The sequence below is a fragment of the Bradysia coprophila genome (assembly GCF_014529535.1).
Source record: "Bradysia coprophila strain Holo2 chromosome X unlocalized genomic scaffold, BU_Bcop_v1 contig_20, whole genome shotgun sequence".
In the NCBI taxonomy this organism is placed as follows: domain Eukaryota; kingdom Metazoa; phylum Arthropoda; class Insecta; order Diptera; family Sciaridae; genus Bradysia; species Bradysia coprophila.
Window position 1 is genome coordinate 3,794,722 of NW_023503307.1, and position 23,263 is coordinate 3,817,984.

Sequence of the window (23,263 nt, forward strand, 5' to 3'; positions counted from 1 at the left end):
AAAGAATCAAATTGTAAAAATCATAGGGCCACGGTTAATATATAGAATTGGTTTTTTGTTGGCCAGGGAAAAACTGTGGAAATTGCATTTCAGTGGTGTTGTTTATAATCCAAGGAAATGCAATTTCCAACTATTTCTCGAGGTAAACACAACGTTTTTCACACAACTTCACCCAAACTTCTCACCTTCGTTGTGAAAAAAAAATATTTCCGCTTCACTGGAAGACCCGGGAAAACAAATTAAATCACAATTTAAAAAACATGAATCAATGAGGAAATGTGGCAATGAAATCAATCAGGAATGAACGTAAAATGAAATTCTTTTAAGATTCTGACGTCCCATAACCGTTCAATTTACTTTTTATTTTCAAAAAACCACAAACTATTTTCTTTTTTGATTGAATTAAGGATATGACAATGGTCCAATCAATAACGATTGTCAATGTAAAAGAATGTTAAAGAAAATTGAGTAATGGATTTTCGTCAACGTCGTCATATATGTTGGATTATTATTTATTGTTAGCATGTCACTGTTGACTGCTCACTTTTTTCGATAAATATTGGCTCGGGACTGTCTTATGTTCAATGACTATAGGAAATGGAATATTCACATTCGAATAACGATATGACATTTCGTCTAAAAAAAAACTTCTCGAACACAGGTTAAAATATTTAAAATACCTTTTTGTCCAAGCATTTAGTCCTCACGTTACCGAATGCAGACTCAAATTTGGAAACAAAAACCTGTTTCTTCTATAGTGTATTTCGAAACACAGAGAAACAATTAATGGATTATCCAAATTTGCGGCTGGCTGGTACTGCAATGCTGTAATAATTTATAGATTCAAGCAGCAAAAAAAGAACCACCAAACCCCCGAAACATATTCCGTAATAGACTCCATTAGTCATCAAGCTCAGTTTGCCATTGGAAAAGTTTATCGAAGATTAATTTTGCTTACTTCTTACAATCCATGAGCGAATACATTACCTTAACGGTAGAAAGCTGAATGAAAAGAGAATTTGAATAAAAATTCTGCTGTGCAGATATACAACACGTATTATCACTCAAATACAGATTACAGTGAGGATTACAGTTTCAACTGAACATATAATTCAAAATAAATCACACCGTTAAGTAACTATGATATTTATAGATGTTTTAGGATATAGTAGTTCTTTGTCGTATTTTGGTATAAACATAATGCACAGACTGATTAAATTAAGAAAGAAAGAAAAAAAAACTTTTGAGAGTGAGCTGAAACTCCTTTTCAACGAATTTCATTTTGTGAGTTTAAGTGGAAAAAAATATGTAAAAGCAAAAAAGTTTCCGGCATTTTATTTATGTAAACCAGTTATATTCTCGCACGAATTCCACTGGGGTTTGTCCACAAAGTGCCCATCGCACGTGCCATTGATCAGACTGTCCCGAAATATAACGAGAACATGAACTTTTCCATTTTTTTTTACAACATTGGTGTAGTGGTCACGATTCTAATATTTTTTCCATTCGACTCTGGCCAGGGCTTATTATTGGGAATTTCATTTCCTAAAAAATTCTTAATTTTTTCTAGATTTTTCCGGATTTTTTTAGAGTTACTCGCAATTGAAATTGAAATTCCCAATAATAAGCCCTGGCTCAGACGCATATAATAGACTTTACGAACGATTCCATTTTTTACAGTGTTTTTCTGGCAGGGAGCACCTTCGTTTAAATAGGATATAACTTACAAAATCTCCCAATCAATCATAGAAGAGAAATAATGAAAATTGTGGCGTTCCAAAATACGAGGTTTCTGCTGCTGATTAAATTGTTTGTCAACACTAAACAATATTCGCATCATTTCCATATTCCGTTTTTATGACCCCGAAACGAGAATATATTTTATTTCTTCTTCGTCTAATCAGACAGACAAAAGTTGATTGCTTGCCTGGGCGCTAAAACCTGCTACTTGATGAAACGATGTGCGGCATAAATATTAATAGACATATTGAATATTATATATCACGGTTGAGTCGACATGTACCAGTAAAATGAAATGCTCAAACTCAGATTATTAATCCGAATTAGTATGCTTTTGTTGTATTAGTAAATTAATAGCTCTGCCAATTTATGTGCATCAAGTTTGTTGTTGCTATACATTTTTATTGATAAAATATTGTTGATGATATTGATTGTCTAGTCAACACATTTTAAACTCATTAAAATTGTGATAGCTTTGTTTGTATGCATGTATCTTAACCAGATCTTTAAAGGTATAAAATCTGTCATCGGATCTGTACAGTTAGAGGCAGTGAAATTTCAGCTTGTACTTGCTTCAGCTGATCCACTCGAATAATCACAACTATTTCTACGGTTTTATCACTTCCAAGCGCGTGCGTGCAACAGCTTCAACCGTACATACAAGTATAAACAGTTTTATTTGTATGTGTGAATCAGCTGAAGCAAATGCATGCTAAAATTTCACTGCATCTGACTGTATTATATCAAACAGCAAGGTTTTGGTGTATCTTTTTCATCTTACTAATGGTGACGCAATTTTGTTTTTTACTTTGTTAAAATGAATGTGATGATATTGCACAGAAAACATAAATGCGATAACATTAAAAGCTTCGTTATCTTCGGAGTTCTCGAAGTGTTCAACATTATAAGCACCGTTTGAGCGCATTAAGAGCGGTTCAATATTTATGCTTCTACATGGTTATATCAATTTGATTGTTCACATATTCACGTGATGGTCGTACGAAAATTGATAATCGATACTATCTTTTCATGTTATTCTTTTTTGGATCATGAAGAGAAGCAGAAAAAAAAGTTATGAGCGCAACAACAAAAAAACTAAAACACATTTCGTTCACACAATAAATTATAGATTTAAGAGCACAATTTACTTGAAAAACTTTTAGAATTTTCCAGTCGGTGTTGAAAGCAAATATCGAATGTGAATTAAACAGAATTTCAGTTTTCTCTTTAAATTTTAATTTTTTTTTACATTTTTCGTAAAAGCCACCAGCAAAGTTGAGTAATGTGATTCGGTGATAGGTGAATAGCTCCATTATTGAACTGGTCAAAATTGTTCCGGATTTGATTACGTTTTCGATTTAGCCGAACACATACATTTTTACGATGTTGGGTATCTTTATTTGCTGACGAGGAAAAAAAGGTTGAAAGGTTGAATGAAATTATTCGCATAAAGATCCGGATATCAGTCTCAAAACTTGTTTATGTTTTCACATGAACAGCCACGCATTCAAACAAACAGAAAAAAAGCATTAGGTGTAACATGATCGATAGTTATCTCCATCCTTGATAATTACACCAAAAATCCATTTAATTTTTAAAGCGAATATTTGCGTAAAGGATTTTATAAATAGCACTGGGGGTGTGTATTGGTTATAAATATATGGTGAACCGATCATATCATTCTATTCGTAAGCCGATTCCATGTATATATTCATACAAAAAGGTTTAGAATCAAGTCTCGAATAGAGCTTAACCAACAGGATACAAGATAGACATCGACAAAGGCTTAATTTAAAAAAAATATATATTCAAAACGTGTTTATGTCGATCATCTACATGGTTCCGTTCCGTTACGCAGTTTAAATCAGCAGTCAATTTAAATTTTATATTGAAATTTGAGACATTCATTGACTTTTCAGAGATTCACAGACAAAGGGTGAAAGCCCCTTTTTTTATCATGAAAGCGAATCAGACGAGAACTTTGAAAAGTTAGCCATAAACAAATGTTGAATAGCCATCACCGTTTATTCATTCGTCAGAATGAATGTTAACTTTTCATAAAACTGTAAATTGTTTTTCTTTGAAAACATTTGTAGTACATATTTGGTTTCTCTTTACTTTTCGGGACCATCATAGGATGTATCATCAAAAATCAGAACAAATACGCCCTACGGGCGATTTTGGAAACATCTTCGTACAACCAAAGTTTTGCAATTTCCAGCAGCTTCTGCTCACACTTGAGACAACAAAAAATAACTAGTTTTGAAGATATTTCGATTACGTTGCAAATGACACCGAACCTGCTATGTCAGTCTACGTCACTATGTATATGTTAAAACATGACCCCTCTATTTGAATTTGTTTAAGCTCACAGATGCTCCTACGATTAAGAGGAATGAATTCGTTGTATGTTTTTTAGGTCCTGTATTTCAGATGATATCATTTTACAAAAATCTTTTTAAAAATACTTCAGACGGCAATAACCACCCCAATGTGTTAGCTTTGATTAAAAAATTTGTTTGTGGCAATTCGACCATTTCTGACAAACTGCTGAGTTTGATATCTGTTAACTGTTCTCAGAACTGGTCAACCTTTCACAAACAAGTCTATTTTCCATTGAAAGCTAACACATTATTGTAGTAGTTGTTGACGGCTGACATTTTTCAAAATGGATTTTTGTAGAAATATATCACCGAAAATACAATACGAAACGCCCAAGCTCTAATTTCCGCCAAGTATCCATGCCCCTCAAAGGCTGTATTTCCTTTCTCTCAGTCTACAGTAGAATATTCCATTCCAGTAACAAATAATTCGTTTCTAGGAATACATGAATGGTAAATATTATATTACGAATAATGATAATTTCGTAATTACATTTAAGTTGAAACCACATACATTTTCAAAAAAAAAATTAAAAAATTTGGTTCAATATATGAATTGAATATGATGATACATAGACACGAAGCACAGTTTCAGTTGTATACGAGAGACTATAATATTTGATATTACCATACTGATGTTGAAAAGCGACACGTGTTTTATGTCGAAATTCACGAAATTAGATCTAAAACAGCTTACGAAAATGTGAATTTAATTTTATAAATGAGAGTCAAAATGCTTGGCGGTAAATTTCATTAAGTGAGAGAATATATCATTTTCGTACGTTTCGAATATTTTTTTTTGAGTCGCTTTTCATTATCAATCCCTTATCTTTGCTGTGCTACATTAGCAGCAGGCTATAAAATAAAGGAATTACCATTTCCAATCAATCAATCACGAAAAATTGCGAAATGAATACAGGTCGCAAACCATTTAATTTCTGACACAGCCAGTATCATAATTGGATCTACTAAATTGAAGTTCTGCTCAAAACCAATTCATTCGGCATTCAAATTATGAATTGACGTAATCACACCTGATGCTCGGTGGTTTTAGTTTTATGGACCGCATTATTCATGGAAGATTATCCCGAACCGACAATCTTTATTATTTGTTTCGAAAGAATGGATGGAACATTTTTCTCGTATTGTAACGGTCAATATAACTGATGGCGACCAGCTGACCTTTATTTTTAAGAAAAATGATTTCGTTTAAAATATTTCGTTAAGAAAAGCTTTTTTTCACATTCAAACTGACTCAAGCAAGATGGAACGTTAAGAGAAATTATTACTTTTAGCTTGACGTTGTGGTTCTCTTTCCTATGAAATGGAGTGGTGGCAGGGCTTATGTTTGTTATTTTTTCTCTCTTCAAATACACCTGTAAAAATTACCGAAAGTAGGCCCTGAGAATGATAAGATTTAGTAGCTATATACACAACAACGCAGGGGCAGGGCTTATTATTGAGTGTTTTATTTGCTGAAACTACTGAAATGTGCCCAGACTTATCAACAAATTTACTGAACTTGCCTGCAATTACCGATGATGTTCGGTAAAGTTCACTAAATTTTCGGTAAATGTGGATAAATTTTGAGAAATTTTCAGTAATTTAAGTAACTAAAGCTCGCAATAATACTCTCTATGGCGGACCTATTTTTGAAGAAAAAAAAACAAATAATCTTCATTTTTCTTGACTAGGTCCCACCTGTTGGATGGGTCAGATCGATTGACTGTTTGTCTGAGCTTCTCAATAGTATTTTTATTGACAATGATTTATTTCAATGAAATGTAATTTTGTATAATATAAAATGGCCCGGTAAAAAATGGCGTATGTTTAACAATAAAATTTAAACTCGTGTGAACAACTTCACACTCATTAATTTTGGTTCTGTTTTTTCGGTTTTGTTTACAAGGCAAAATCAAATAACAAGACTCCAGATCGTTTTAACAAAGAGTAGAAACGGCTTCTTTTGAGAACTACTCCCAGATTTTTGAACCAATCCGTTGAGATTACTCCAGTTATCGTGTTAACCAAGAGTAGAATAGGCTTCTATTGAGAATTACTCACAAAAACATATTTAGAAGAAGAACTACTAGAACGGTCTAATAATTCTCTCATTGAAGATTTAATTCTGGTTAGTTTCATTGAAAATCTTCGAACTGTTGTCTATACACTAATGAAACTTAAAGTCGTTATGATTTGCGGCCCTCGAACACAAACTTCACACTCGTTAAATTTTGTTCTATTTATTCGGTTTTGTTTACAAGGCAAAGTCATATACCAAGAAAAATACTATTGAAATAGATACAAAAATTCTGTTAGCAACATAATCTATCTTGGAACCTAACCTCCGGAATTAAACCCATTCTCCACCAAACATTTTTTTTACTCTAGTTGTTGTGTTAACAAAGAGCAGAAAAGGCTGCTTTTGAGAACCACTCCCAGATTATTGAACCTACACCACCCATTTTCGAACTTGACCTGAGGATTTCATCGAATAAAAAAAAGTTTTTGAAAATCCGTTGAACTTTGCTCCAGTTATCGTGTTAACAAAGAGCATAAAAGGCCTCTTTCGAGAACTACTCTCAGATTATTGATTATTGAACCCATTTTCGAACTTGACCTGAGGATTTCAATACTTCATCGAATAAAAGAAGATTTTAGAAAATCCGTTGTGATTTACCAAAGTTATCGTGTTAACAAGTAGCAGAAAATTGTTACATTTATACGTTTTTCAATCACATTTCCATACACTTTTAATCATAGTGAACGTGTAATGTACGGTGTATTTTCTTTTGTAAAACCCATGACTTACAGTCAAGGGAATTATATCGAAAATGCATTTCGTGAAATTCGTGAAAGTTTTCAAGAAATGAGAATATCAAGAAAAATAAAAACCACCAAACCTAAAATTTCTCAATCAGCAAACTAACAAATTTATGAACAACCCCTTGATTTAGCATGTTTTTAGTTTTTGGAAAAATAGCGTGAAAACAATTTAACATTTCTGCTTAAAAGAAACAAACAGAATCACTGTCAGACGAATATACAGGCAGATTGTAAGGATAACAACAATCCATTTCAACACAAACAAATACTACGTACGCGAGTATAAAGCTCGCGGGAAATCACATATCGAGCTACCTATTTGTTTAATATGAGATATATCTCACTGTAATAGATACATCCACCGTAATATTTATTTGTTTACGTAGCTAGAACTTTAAATTGATATCTATTTCGTGTTGTCAAGGTGGAGTAAAAGATGCAACAGCGACAGCCTGCGGTTTGTTTATTTACATGGGCTAGGATTTCCTATTAACCGTTTATGGTTGGCGGTGTGTAGATAATTTTATGAACAATAGGCAGTATGTTGTACGACATATATATGATTTGAGGATATAGTTTGCAACCGTGTGTGCATAAAATGTTAATGGACAAGAAAGAAGAATTTCGAATTGATGAAATTCCTTCTGTCGCCTGACCACTTTCAGCTACTATGCAAGTTCTTTTGTCTAAGACATATTCATGAATTTAACAATTCCGGTTCTCTGCAAATATTACCATTACAGAGAGCTACTTAAATATACAATAAGCAAATATTGACTTCCATCTAAATAATAAATCTTATAAGATAAAACCGAGTTTTGTTTATGGTATTAAGTCGTTCTGCAGACCAGAGTAAACTCCACCCCTTAGCACATCTATAAACGAAAATTATAATGAACCAATAAATGTAAGGAAAGGTAATTTATATCGTCAAACAGTAGACTCATATTATGTTAGTTTCATGTTAATCGTTATTGCCTTTTAATTTCAGTAATTGAATATTCATTAATGAAAGTGTGAAAATTATGATTTCCGTTCGTGATAATAGCTTAAGTAATCAAATTTTTGACACAGTGTCTAATCGTCTTAAAGTTTAGTGACCAATAAATTGCTGGTTATAGCCTCAAAAGAACGAAATCGAATGACACAATTAATAATTAGGTACGGCTCGCTATTTCAGCCTTTCATACGATACGTATTTTTGGCCACATTTTTGATTAATAATAAAATATCTTTAAATAGTGTATGGGTCCGCCATATCGTATTTGTGGTATCAGTGCGGCGTGATAGGTTATCACTAGCAAGGCAAGTGAAGTCAAAATGAACTTTTTCATGAATCAATTTGGATTTTTTCTTACGAAATGAATCTTTCCATTTTATGTCTTCACTACATTATTTGTCTAGTGTTTCTGTTTATAAAATACTAACTTTTAATAGTAACCGTGCATTACTTAAGAAGTAAATACATTCAAAAGTAAGAGAGGCGACATGTGGTAAAATTGACCACACATTTATTTCGTAGTTTTTACTTACAGATTCATATAGCAAGCCATGGATTTTCAATCTGTGATGTCAGTTTATTTAATTTTTACGTTCCGCCAAAGCACAGTGCGTTGGTTCCGCATTTCATTCTACTAATTTTCTGACCAAAATGTATAATACGCGATCTAAATCGAAACAAATATCTGTAAAATTGGCAGAGTTGGTGAATATTGATCCCGAACTGTCTGGTGAATCGGGTGACGAATCAGACACAGACAAAGGTTCAAATGAAGAAGTCGAGAGCGAAGGTGTTACTTGTAAAAGTTGCTGTTTATTTTCTATGTTTACAAACATCATTCATCACTTACAGACAATGGAGAAGATCCTGGAACAGAAAGTGAGGACGAGGTACAGAGTGAGAGTGACGATGACATTGATGAGGATGATGGTAAAGAGACAGCTGCCGATGGAACAGTTTGGTTGAAAACGGGTTTGGCTGACCCAGCTAGTCAAAAACGGGTAGGAAGGGCGTCAGCACAGCATATACTCAAAGTCATACCTGGTCCCACACCATTTGCCAAAAGAAACATCACCAGCATACTCACGGCATTTACATCAATGATCGACGAAGAACTCCTCGAGTACATACGTGAGTGTACGGAAGTGGAAGCACGTCGATGTACGGAAAGCAATGATTGGACACTGTCAATGGATGAGCTAAAGGCATTCATTTCAGTATTGTATGCACGAGGAGCGATGGGACTAAAGAACATGTCTGTAACAAACATTTTTTCATCCAAATACGGTCCAGACATTATTCGCGGCACAATGTCTCGAGATCGTTTCAAGGCAATCATGCGTTACCTTCGGTTCGATAAAAAGGAAACGCGTGCTGAACGACTTTCGAGCGATAAGTTTGCTATGGCCAGACACATTTGGGACAAGTTTATTCATAACTGTCGCTCATGCTACGCACCGAGTGAGCATATTACGATCGACGAGCAACTGTTTCCATCGAAGACTCGATGCCCGTTCACACAATTTTTACCAAAAAAAACCGGATAAATTCGGGATTATGTTCTACCTCGCTGTTGATTTGCGATCGAAATTCATATTGAATGGTTTTCCATTCATTGGAAATGATGAACCTAGTATATATGAGGGAGTGCTGCCGATAAAATTGTACTTCGTCTCATGGAACCATTTTTTGGCAATGGATACTGTGCGACAATGGACAATTTTTTCACTGGAACGAGCAATGCGAAAGTGTTGAAGCAGAAACGGATTTCTGTTGTTGGAACCGTGAATAAAAATCGACGATGGTTGCCGCCGACTGCACGAAAGAAAAACGCTAGGTTGTCGTTGCATGAAACGGTTGTTTTTACTGGACCTCAAAAAGAAACTCTTACAGTGTACCAAAGTAAGAAGAGTAAGTCAGTTGGTATTTTAAGTACGTTCCACGATTCGGTGACAGTTGATGACACGACTAACAAAAAACCGGATACGATCCATTTCTACAACAACACAAAGTATGGGGTAGATATTGCAGACGGTATGGCCAAGGCACATTCAGTAAAAGCCGCTTCTCGACGATGGCCAGTACACGTATTCTACAACGTATTGGATCTCGCTGCAATCAACGCCTGGATATTGTATCGCGAAGTAACGGGAAAGACGATTTCTCGACTTGACTATCTGTTGTCGTTAGGTGACGATCTAAGACAGAAATACAAATCGTCAAAGTCAGTGCCAGAGAAACGTCCGCTAATTGTTCCAGACTCACCCAATAAGAAAATCACGACAGCCAGCGGTTGCCGTCCAATTTGCCAGACACCAAAATGCCGGAATAAAAGTCTCGGAATGGCATGTGCCAACTGCTCAAAAGTTGTCTGCGGTAAATGTACCACGCGTAAGGAAATTATTTGTAAAAACTGTTGATCAGTTCCAGACCAACTCAAAAAAAAATTGTTAACCGAAACATGAATTTCAGAATAAATCGAATGTCATAACTTTACTTTGTTCGGTTCTATTGGTTCTATTTTGTCAGACAAAGGCTATGGATCCTTTGTCTTTGGCTGCTTTTGCTAATTCGAAACATTTGCAACATTTGTAAGTCCGATCTATCACTAACAGGCGGCGCGCGGTACACAATAGTTCAAAATATTGGTGGCGTTTTTTTGACCGCACCTTGTCTTTGCAATAGAAAAAAAAATCCGCTTTTCTAGTGTTAATTTCTCCACTCAAATGCAGTTAGAAGATAGCATTTTGTTGACGCTCTCTCTCATGGCAGCTCAGGTGAGAAATAGTACATTTGGTTACGAGTGATGAAAAGTTGAATTTTTCGGTGTACTAGTCGTAAGGTTGTCCTAACGAGGCGGAGCCGAATAGGACATACGTACGACGTGTATCGAAAAATTCAGCTTTCATCACGAGTCACAAATGACGATTTTAACGCTTAAAAATGGCTGCAGAGTGATGTCTTTATTAGTGTTGTGGTTTCGTCTCATTTCAGTTTTCAAGCGCAAACATCGTCGTTTGTGACTCGTGATGAAAGCTGAATTTTCGAAATTTAGACTGAATTTAAAAAAAAACGTTTCATTTTGGAAGCATACCTAAGGTCAATTTTCTGATTAGATTCATGCTCTGCGTCGATTAAAAATAACTTGTCGGGATGCTCTGATCTAATTCTGACACTGTTGGTATAGTGCGTCAATTTAGCTTTTATAGTGTTAAGTGACGGTGGTTTTTACCTTTAGAAATCTTCGTATTTCCGTACTGCACGTTTCAAATTTTCCTAAAAATTAGTAAAGGAAACATAAGATCACAAACCTTTCCATTCATTGACTTCATTGACAAAATAAACTGAACATAATAATACAGTCACTCTGTCAACATTACATACAATCAAACTTGGATCAAAAGTAACATCGTGGCGTGTGTAAAATTTTACTCAACAATGATTGTGTACAACTCGTTCATCTTCTTTCTTTAAATTATAGATGGTCTAAACATTTTGTGCGGGTTACGGGAATAAAAGAAAATTACTAATTCAATATTGAAAGCAAATAAGAATAATAGTAGAAATTCAGTTGCTTGATTAATGGTACCGAGAAATTCAGCATTTTCATATTCCATTGTGAATGTAAATGTTGGGTATTTACGTCTCTTAAAATAAAATATCGTTCAACTTCATCCCATCGTACAATTCGGACAGCTGGATGCTAAGAGATTAGGTCAAATGATAAATTCTACCAGAAACGTTTAACTACCACATGGCCAAACTGCTAGTAATCGACGATAGCATGTTGTGTATAATAATTATATTGGCAAATCATCGTTCAGTTCGACTCAAGAGTATCATTTAAAAAAAAAAAAAAATTATATGAAATAAGTCGGTTGTTAATTCGAGTTATTATTGTCGATCAGTATTATCATTAAAATGGTGTACAAGTGGAAATTAAAAATTCATTTTATAGGTGAAATACGCGTCTAATTGGAAAATATTATTTAAAAAAAAAATATTGAAATAAATTGAGAACTTACAGCGTCAGCTTAATCCCAAACACATACACGTTCGCAATATATCGGTTGTAAATTCAGTTAACGAATGTGTTTTAATTCATAAATTGTCACAGCAATTATTTTCTGATATTTAATCGTTCTACTGTAAAGTTTAATCAGAACACGCTTTTAGTGTTTATTTCTTTAATAACTTTTGTTAACCACTTTTAATACAATTTATTCCCGATACACACATTTAACTGATGGATATATAGATAATTAATTACGATTATAATTAATGCTCATAGATAATGAATAAAAAGAAAAAAAATCACGTAAATTATTTATATGAAATCCACAATGTCATTAGCTTCTAATTACCACACATTTAAATTTAAAGCACACACAACATTTCAATTTGATTTATAAATATAAAATTTGTCATCTAAAAATATTTTTTTAATTTTTTGTAATTTCGTCCACAAACGTCCACACATACGAAAGCAATTCAATAAATAATATTCGATCTTAAAAATAACACAACAATTTTCTGTTTGCTTTAAAATAATTTTTTTTTAAATATCTTTATGAATATTAATTTTTTTTATTTTAATTTAAATTTACACAGATATTATATCAGCCGTTTCATTCCGCTTTATCTTATTCAGAATAAATATATATATTTTTTTAATCTTCCACAGACGACCTTAAATGCTGAACGTCGCTTTTAATACTGACGGAAAATCCAGTTTCTTCTGTTATCATTCGAATATTATGAAGAAAAGTGGAAATGTGCGGTGTCGGCTTGCGTGTAGAAAGAATTATGGGAAAATAAAAGTTAATATATTTTACACTGGTAGCAAACGAAAATATGTTCTGCGATGCGTTGTGTGTTGTGTGAATGGGAATAGAAAAAAAAATATTTTTTGTTGTGAATCAAAGGGGAAATCGGTGCTGCTATCATTTCTCGTTAATATTTCAGTATAGCATTATACGTTAGTTAGTCATGAATGGAATATTGGAATATACTCGTTTTAGAATATTTTTTTCTTTAGAATCTAGTTGTCGACGCTAATATTTATTGGATTCCAAACAAAAGAGGAAATCGTTAGCAAATTTAAATCAGCCTTTTAGAATGTGATGTCAACGAATATTATATTTCACTGGGAATTGAAAAAAAGAAGAAAATAACAAATATAAAAAGTGGCTATGGACACCCGCACGATTCCAGAGTAACTAAGATTACCCGTAGATCCGTGAGTGAAAAAGGAGACGTGTGTTTTTCTAAATAAACATTTTTAGTTTTAGTAATGACCTTCAATTCATTAAATTATATACGCCTAATCATTCACAGTTCTGACCAACTTACACCAATTCAGAAAACCTTCAAGGCTTCCAAAAAATTCTTACATTTTTTTAAATTTTTTTAAAACAATTTTTGGAGAATTTTCAAGAATTTTTAGGAATTATAAAAGTTTTCAGAATTTTGAAGAAAAAAAAGTCTCAATTAGGGGCTGTTCACATATGACGTCACACTCGAATGGGTGGAGTGCAGCAAAACGTGACGGTTCTGACAAATTTGGGTCAAATTTGACCCTATTCGCGTGACGAGTGAGAGGGGAAGGTGTCGAAACTTCCGTATAATAGCGTGACGTCATATGTGAACAACCCCGTATAAAACCTGAGTAAACAATATTAAAATTAGGAAGTTGATATGATGGTTATGTCATGGGTGTGTTTGTGCATCACATTTACGTAAATCTATATATTGCTATACGTATACAGTACAACCATGCATAAAAAACTTAGTTCAAAAGAATTGCAAGATTTTGAGAGAGTAAACGTATAAAATTCTCTCACAAAATCGTGCATCTCTTTTCCACTACCTTTTTTATGCGTTGTGACGCAGTATAGACCTACATTTAGCTAAAGAGTTCTGTATTAGCTATACACTGCCCATTAATAGTCACAAATAGCTTAGTATAATATAGTTATTTATAATAACTCTACTGGTTTGCATTGGAACTCCAAAATTACTTTATGAAGTGCAAACTTATCATCGCATACACCACTCGTACGGGTACACAAATATGTTTTATATACTCTACGAATCTCAAAACTTAAGTCAAATTTAATTGCAATCAAATACATTTCAAATGGAATTACTTCACTGGCCCGAGTAGCCCATGTGGAGCGGCAATGCAACCGATGTCACACATTCTATCGCAATGTCCACTGTTTATGTACGACGGTAATATTGATGACATTAATGAGATGAAAATAGTGCAGTGTACTGGTTAAAGACCTAAAATCTATAAAAAGATGTTCGTGATCGTCTTTAAATGATTTTGTTGTTTTTAGTGCTATGAATTTATAATTTTGTTTTATTTAAGTACTGTTTTGATGAGGAAGTAAACTATAAGCTAATAATAAAAATTCAATTAAAAAATAATAAAAGTAAGAATAGGCGATGTGTTCCGGCTAGTACCTTATTATACAATGTATAATACAAATATTGAAGTGATAGATTTTGTATGAAACACTTGGATATACTACACACAAATGAAGTAACAGATTCAATGATTTTGTGAAACTTTGTGAAACATTGCTTATTTTGTGGTCTCTGTCGATAAGAGATGACTCGCCGTTTCTAAGGGGTTAAATGAGAAAAAGGCCATTTAATTTAAATCAGGTCCCGATCACATTTTAGCCGAGTTGAACCAACGCACTTCAAGCAAAAGTGATCATAGTCGACAGCTGCCCAGAGTGCTATTTTGTATGAAAATTTTTTACGGTGTTTTACAGTTTCAGCGCACACTGTCTTGTTACAGTACCTTCATGATTGAAATACGTTGGTTAAATTTGACATGTGACGCACGATGCGTTGAGTAAAACGTATGAGCCTTCGTAGTAACCAAAAGTTTTAAGACAAAAAAGAAATAACTGAAGTCATATACACACGCAGAAAATAGATATATAAATATATGAACGACATAAACATTGAACAACCTTCCTTAGAATTTTCTAAACATTAATAATCAAAAAAGACAGTTTGACACATTTATCTATGGTGTTAAATTCTTCTGATATAATATTCCATATATTACGGATAAAGAACAAGCTGAGAACGTTCTCCAAACACAATGTATATTATACACACGCTTGCAAGCGCTTTTTACTTGTAATGCCTCGCGACAATATTGATTGATTTTTTTTTCATCCACAGCAAATTGATGGACCATATAAGAAGCTTGGTTTAATTGGTAATATTAATACGATGTCATAATTCACGCTAAGCACAATTCTCAAATATAAATTAACTGTTCAAGATAATTGCGCGTCACAATGACGTTTGAATTAGATTTTTTTTTTGGTAAATAGAAAACAAATCAACGAATCGTCGCAGTAAGATCTTAAACCAAAATTTGAATACAATGTATTGATGGAATCGGGTTTCACCAATATGTAGTACTAGATGTTTATCTCCGATTGAAAGTTTGAATGCGACGAAACGATGATTTCTTTCCCCATTATCCATTATTGAGGCTCATAAAAATTTACAATTTCCTTAAACGCAAAGTAATGGTTGATAATCCATTATTAAAATGGCTAGTCGATTTAACAAAAAAATGTCTAACGATTTTTCTCCTCAGAACAGGAAACTGAAACATACTTATATCTTCTAATGTCGTTTATAGATAACGTTATATGGCTTGTTTCTCTACGTCGAACACGTATCCTTCATGGTTGGATACATTTAGAATGATGTTTTAGAAACATTTTTGAATTTTACAGAGTACGAACTATTTATTAGGCGTATGTGTGTAGGGAAGAACGACGACAAGTTCCTCTATTTATTCCCCATCTAATTACGCAATAATTTCAATACATTAAACTCGGCATTTAAATATGTTTATTTCTCCTAGAAAGAAGAACACATACTCAGGAGGAACTGCACCCATAAGGCTCCTTTCTAGAGGTGATCGGGCTACCCGAAGTTGGCCAAAATTTAACGGGCTTCGGGTTATTGGGTTTCGAAAATTTAGATCGGGTCGGGTTCGGGTTTTAAATTTAAAATCCAAACCCGACCCGAACTAAAATTTTCTAAATAAAGTCATTGCGACGAACACTTATAAGTGGAACTAGTTTAGGAAATTTTCTTTTACTTGGAAGAATCTTGAATTTCCGTTTTAAAATTAAATTTTTTTTTTTGTGTTTTCTAAATATTTTCGAAGTTAGCGCGTTTCAATATCTTTCGGGTTAACGGATTTCAGTATATGTCGGGTTACGGGTCATCGGGTCTCAAAAATTTAATTCGGGTCGGGCCGGGTTTCAGTATCTGTCGGGTTTCGGGTTCTGGGGTTTTGAAAATCGATTCGAAACGGGCGCGGGTCGGGTCGGGCTTTGAAGAATTCAGAATTCAAATGTGCGAGTTACAAATATTTAGATCAAAATAAGTAGGAGATTCGATAATGACACTGGTAAAAGTATAATTTGTGGATACACGAAAACAATTAACTAAAATCAAACTGATCTCATCATGAGAAAGTAATTTGGGTGGGTTTCGTTTGTTTCTTTCGTTTTATTTGTTCCACACGTATTCCACCACATAGAAGTAGTGGTTGTCTTTACATTTCTTCAATTCTACACGTAGGTGTGAGTGAAACGACACTCTTTAGGTGTTTTTTTTGACAACATGTAGAACGATGTGGAACAATTAAAACTGTAGAATGATAACCAATTGCAAACTTTAATTGAGCTGAGTTTATCAGTGTTGCACAAAATCATTTTTTAACATTTCTCACGTCAGCCCTCAAGATCGTATAACACGGGAGATTGTTAGTTCAAGTTCATTTCCATTTTTCATGGGGAAAAAGTTTGTTTTTAATTCATTTAAATTGAGGTGGATAAACATTTCACTTTTATTACAATACTTTGCTCAGCATGGAACAAGCTAATAAAGATGTCATTATTTCTACGTTCCTAAATATTGACACAAACATATTGAGTACCAATTCGATCCATTTCACATCTTTTATGTCGCTTCTTATTTTAGATGAATAAAGTTTCCTGTGAAAGTTCAATGAAAATTTGATTACTTCCGGCTGTATTGTGTGTAACTTTCGTTTTTAAGAAATTGATTGATTCGATATTTTCAGATTCACTACACAAAATGGCTAGTAAAAATTGTAGATAAGATCGCAATGTTTGTGAGATTGTGCTGGATAAAGTAACTGTATTGCTGAATATGGGGATGTATGACTTTAATTTAGCTGTATAAGTGCTTGGTGAATTCGTTGGTTAGGCAATGGTTTCGGCTTATTTTATCATTCATGTAATAACGCAGTGTATTTTTCGTACTAAATGTGAGATTGCCTTTAGTCGTAATTTGTCAAATATGGTGTACAACCAAGAACTATTTTTGGCACAACATTTTCCTAGATTTATCAATTTTCTCCATAATTTTTGCGGCTTTTCTTAGAAAATATGAGAAAATATTTTCCTAAAAATAGTCCCTGAAAATACCATTTGTAATGTCTAACTCTGTCAAATTATGAGTCGCTTACACATCACACATCCAATAGTTTCAATTCGTAGGTGGACTCATAAATACTACAATAAAATCGTTCAACGTAACGAGTCTATATTGTACCGAGCCAATAAACCAATCCTTACATCTGCTATTAGTTACATTCACACAATAAAAGTTATATTTTGTCTATAAATACCTGACAAAATAATTTCAATTAATTACAGATATTCTGTGCAACAGAAAAGGTTAATGTCCCGTTCACGTTTTTGTCATGAAATTTTTTTTTCTTTATTTTTATTAAAATTCGGCTCTCGAAACAGATAATATTTTAGCAGCAGCTGTCGAAAAAAGCACACCACCAACAACAACACAATATACACAAGACCGTACATTCTTTGGTATTTTTCACTTAAACAAAAGCTTTCAAATTCCTTACCGATCCGTTTCCTTTTGCTATACGGATTGACTATAATATACAAGCTTCAGTCATGAAGAAAAACACCAGGAAGTGGAAAAAACATAAAAAATGTGTGTTATTACATTTTCGTTCCACTTTAATTTGGTTGATTTTTCTCATCTCTTCCTTTTGCCATGCTTTCTTGGTTGGACTAATAAAGTAATATTTTATATGAGATGAAATGATACGATGAAATAGCTGGAAATCATTTCAAACACTATACTACGTGTATCACGTACTCACCAAACACACTTTCCTTGTTAACACATAAATAACAATTTAATGAAATGGAATTGTTTTATTATGTAGATAGATAGACGTTTTTAATTTGACGGAAGGAAACAGAATAAACTTGAAAAACGATTAGCTGTCCTGAAGTACTTTAGAAATACCCGTACACCAGTTTATAGCTTTGCGGGATAGGACAAACTAAGAATATTATCTTTTTATCGTAAGAGTATTCGAGTTCTTGAAATTTGTATTCTGCGCTTATGCATGTTCTATACGTGACCGCATTTATTTCGACAGGATTTTCCGAGAAAATCATTCACCGAACTAAACCGTCTGTGCCCTAACCTCAGGATGTCATATTTACCACAAAGCTGACCATTTTTGCGAATATTTTTGGGTATGTAAACAAAACCCTTACGAAGGAACGAAACTGTAAGACCGATTATACCTTAATACGGGTCGAAATTTTAATAAAAATCCATTAGAGTTCCTACTTAATAAACTTCAGATTAATAATAATGAAAGACGAAAATTTGAATTTTCGTAATTTAACTTTAATTTGGGGAAATATAAGAATTACAATTTGCCTAATGAATATAGGAATTTGTTTTTTGTCATTTATTTCGATTAGACATAAAAAGAAAAGAAACTCAAGCAGGACCAAACATACGCGACATCAACCGCGTAGACTCATTTGTAAATTTAGTTACATTTTTTGTTGTCTGATGAACGTCTTGTTACAAAAAAATTATTGTTCTGGATAATGGACCATTAAAAATCTTAATGCAGATGGCTGCACATAAACGTGATTTGGAATAGCAAAAAAAAGGTTATTGGTGAAAAATTAATTAAATATCAATTACATAACCTGGAGTCCTTTATAACGCAGCTATTGATTGGGCGAAATTGTTCTTGATTTTTTTTTTTTTAATTAGTGCAAACCTGCAAACAGATATTTATTGGTAAGGCTAAATCTTGCAGTTGAGCAATTAGTCAGGCTTTACCATTAATCTAATCGACGTGATTGATTTTTAAAATCAACAAAATATTCTCTTTATTAACACACGAGGGGAAATATGTTTGTAAATTTCGTTTACAAACGATTTTCTAAGGATTTTCGAGAATTTTGAAGGATTTTCGTATCGGTTTTCAAGGAAATTGAAGTTTCGTCGTAGATTGACCTTGCTGCAAACAAAATGTCGTAACATATACTTTTTGTGAGGCTGGTATGGCAAGTTTGGTTTCGTTGTAAAGCTAAGACTGCATAAGGCTGATCAGGCATTATCATTTTGATACAAGAATGGTCTACCTGTGTATTACAGATGAGTTGAAGTTTCTTCCTTCGAGGATTTTGAAAATATTTTTTTTCAAATAGTGTACAATTCAGACAAATTTTGTAAAATACATTCTAGGCGTTTAATAGAACATGGAATCTTCATGGATGTTTTTATGAATTTTTGCAGCAATGTTAGCTGCTAGTTCACTTTATCGAAGTTAGTGTATCTAAAACAATGCGAAGCAACGTATTTCTGCTTGAAAAGGCCCTGAAACTTAATTTGCGTAGCCTTAAGGTTTTTAATGCCAACGAGTGATGTCAGTAAATTTATATTCCAGGGATAATTTTAAGCAGAAATACGTTGCTTCTGTTGCTTTTCGTTAGAAGTTCGCCGAAATTATCCATTTTTTACCCATACTTTCAACTGCTCATAACTCAGTGTGGATGAATTTTAAACCTAACAAGACCCAATCTGACCCGAAATTACATGCAATTACCTTTCTACGACCTTGTACGTTTCGTAGTCTACGAGAAATTTCCATAAGAAAAGTGCATGTTTTAGGTTTTTGGTCACCTCTCACTAGCCACAAAAGCTTGGACGAATTTTTTTGAAAGTGGTTTTGGCTTCTAGAGACCAATACCTATCTAGGCACATATTAAAAAATCCACTAGAAAATGTGTCCGATTTCGGCAGGCTGTTTTTCAAAAGAATCCATCTATGAGATATTTTGCATTAATGATTCAATGATTTTGTTGTGATACGCTTGCCGTTTTTAAATCTAAAAACTATAATTTTAAATTCTTGTAAAAATTTTCTTTCACAATTAGAAACTATCTCCATTGGGACGATAAATTTAAAGAGCTTACCAGTTTTCCATTTTGCAGCGACTTACTTGAAAATTTATTTTAATGAAAAATACAATATATTTTTCGAAATAATCTTTTATGATAATATCCTGCATAGAGAAAAGCATAAAAAAGCGTAAAAAAAGGTAAGCCAAGCAATACCAGGAATACTAAATTTAGTCGTTAAGAAAAGAAAGTTATTCTTAAAAAATTTTCGTGCAAGTTAATCCGGTTTGACCATGCTTCCGGAGGAAGAAATGGATTCTCGTTATTACACATAAAATCTCAAGACGCATAGATACTCGTAAATTGGAGTTATATTACAAGGATCTAACTAGTAATAGTACATTACTGTCTTGTTTTGACAATTTTTGTTGAGGCGAGTGGGAAGGTTTTATTTCGAAGGTTACAGTACGGTACTTTGCGACCAGAAAATGCGAAAAACCGGCTTTTGAGCGAGACAATAATGACGCATTTTCTGGCCGCAATGCAACAAAATGATACCCATGACTGAAAATCATCGACCTACGAAAGTAAACGCATTGATGTTCACTATTATAGAAAAACGTTGGATTACATGTATGTTATTTGGGTTTGTATTTGACGAAGAATTGAGTTTTCAGTTCTTAACTTAAATATAGGTGGTCTGTGTGGTATGTGAGCAATTCTCAAAAGAAATTTGGTATGGGCCACAATAACTGGAAAATTTTAACGAATTTTTTATACACACTCAACCAATAGAACTTTTCATCTTTGAGTCCATCACAGGTCAATATTTGCTCGTTGTTTTCACAGAAAGAGCATAATAGAGGTTGACCTAATTTCATTCTATTTAGATGCTTGTAAATCAGGTCGTGCCCAGTTATTTTCGGAAGTTCGCAATGTACGCGCGCCTATCCGTTGATTTCACTGATTTTGTGTTGATATTTTTCTAAGAATGTTCACTTGACTCTGTTTTGATGCTTAGGGTTCGACCTGAATGCTTTATAATGTTCAGGTTAACATGGTGGCTTTTATGTTTTTCTGACTTTTGGTCGACAAAGTTGACCCGCAGGGCAACCTGTTTTTCAGATCAGGTTTAGTCGATCTGAAACTGAATTGAAAAAGTCGTTTTAATGAAATTCAGGTTCGACCCAAAACGATTCATTCTGATCCTTATGTTTGACCAACGTTTTCGTTCATATAATTCGTTATCTATATACTAAACGTACTTCCATTTTATTGTTGTTTTTTACAGCTTTTGATTAAGCGATATCATCCTACTGGTACTAAATGGTACTAAAACTAAAATTGCAATTAATTAAATCTACTAAAAATGTCTTCAGACAAGGTGATTTAATAAACTAGCCTAGTAAACTTATATAGTCTTCATAATCAATTATCTGTACGGTGCGGTGACTAACTAATAGACTAACTATTGTAAATTGATCTTCAAACTAGTTGAGAGGAAAAAATTTGTTTTGTTTCTCATTACTGTTTTACAATTAGCTGATACCTGAGCGGACAATACTCAGTGCTCAATATTGTTAGCAAATTTCACAACCAATCTTCGTGTTATTTTTTTTATTATTTTTATTTTTCAAAAAAACACAACAGATTCATGGAATTTTCCACGAAACATACTTAATATGCCTAATAAAAAGTTAGCAGTTCCATTCTTTGTTTAACAATCTGTAAGTGATTGACTCAAGCACACTGATATTACGTTTAAGTGTAGCTGTTTATTGTCTCAATCCAAATGTAAAAGACAACAACAATATAAACTTTTTACATCGCAGCTCACGTTAAATTAAATTCAAGAGCAACTTAACGCATAAATTTGATTAAAAAATATAAAATGGAAAAAATTAAAAAAGAATTTTTTTTCTGCTACTTTCAAGTTGTGCATATTGACATATTAAGCTTTTTCATGTATACAGACAGACGCACAGTGTAGGGAAACGATTAGAATCAATGTGGGTACTTACATACAACATGTTTAAAAAGAGTGATTTTATACTCGGATCCTAAAATAACGGCTCATAAAAGAAAATAATCAAAACCGAATTTATGTGACATCAGCACGTTATTCATATACGAACATTATGACAAAAGAATTTTGAGAAAATGGGAAACAATAAAAAAATTTATGGCTCTGGCGCGTTTTCATCAGTAATTGTCTCTTTCTCCTTTTTTTAAAATTCACTTAAAGAATAAAAACTTATGTTAAATCCTAAGATCCAATAAGTTCATTAGCAAAGCGAAACAGAAAGATCGTAGAATCGGCAATTCTCGGTATGATGGTAATGTTAAGAATATTCAAAAGAAAAACTCAGAAATTCAACCCTCTGCAATTAAAATGTTGAACAATTCTCACAGATTATTTCATGCTTTTTTTAGTGCGATTCGGGTACATACGTGGTTGCCACATTTCACAAAAAAAATGTCAGCATTCGGCAATTACACTAATAGCCTCTCATCGTCATCACACACACACTTTACAAATCATATGCTGGCAATGCAGAAAAAATGTTTCTCTTCAACAGGTACATAACACTGAGAGACCGCATATTAAACGTGAAGCATTATATTCCAGGATAATTTTTGATAAGAGTGGTATACGTATGCACTGATTGCCACTAATGATGTATGGGAACAACATTTTTTCCCATAACTTTTATCTCTGAAATGCTGAATTTCAATTCGGTGTATAAAAACCATTTTCCGATTTTTACATTAATTATCTGCATGAATGTCAGGCTAGAGAGACAGAATATATTGTCAAATGAATTTATTTTTGTAAAATCTCACAGACTCCACTACACACATCTCGGTTTTTAACCCATCGTCTGTACCATTCGGGGGTCAGTAACATTAAATGTATAAATTCAAAGTTTAACCATTTCACAAAACGAACAAGGACTGTTTGACAATCTGATCAAAATACCACTTCTTATTGTGATACGTTGGACAAATATTTGCTCTTGTCATAAGTCTTGAAAACAGATTTC

The 23,263-nt window shown here is 33.3% G+C and overlaps 2 protein-coding genes across 3 annotated transcripts in view; one reads left to right on the forward strand and one right to left on the reverse strand.

The window, feature by feature from the left end:
* The window catches only part of LOC119069004 (pyrokinin-1 receptor-like), a 68,253-nt gene extending 56,152 nt beyond the window's left edge, over positions 1–12,101 (reverse strand). For both annotated transcript variants that reach the window (XR_005086259.1, XM_037172881.1), the window contains exon 1: positions 11,973–12,101. The gene's annotated coding sequence lies outside the window, so the exon portion shown is untranslated. The remainder of the gene's footprint in view (positions 1–11,972) is intronic.
* LOC119068939 lies at positions 9,660–10,367 on the forward strand. The gene has a single exon (XM_037172804.1). The coding sequence runs from the start codon at positions 9,660–9,662 to the stop codon at positions 10,365–10,367; it is 708 nt and encodes a 235-aa protein (XP_037028699.1).
* Positions 12,102–23,263: the final 11,162 nt, after the last annotated feature.

Excerpts from the sequence above, each read along its gene's own strand:
- LOC119068939 (XM_037172804.1), top strand. The coding sequence starts at position 9,660 with ATGGACAATTTTTTCACTGGAACGAGCAATGCGAAAGTGTTGAAGCAG.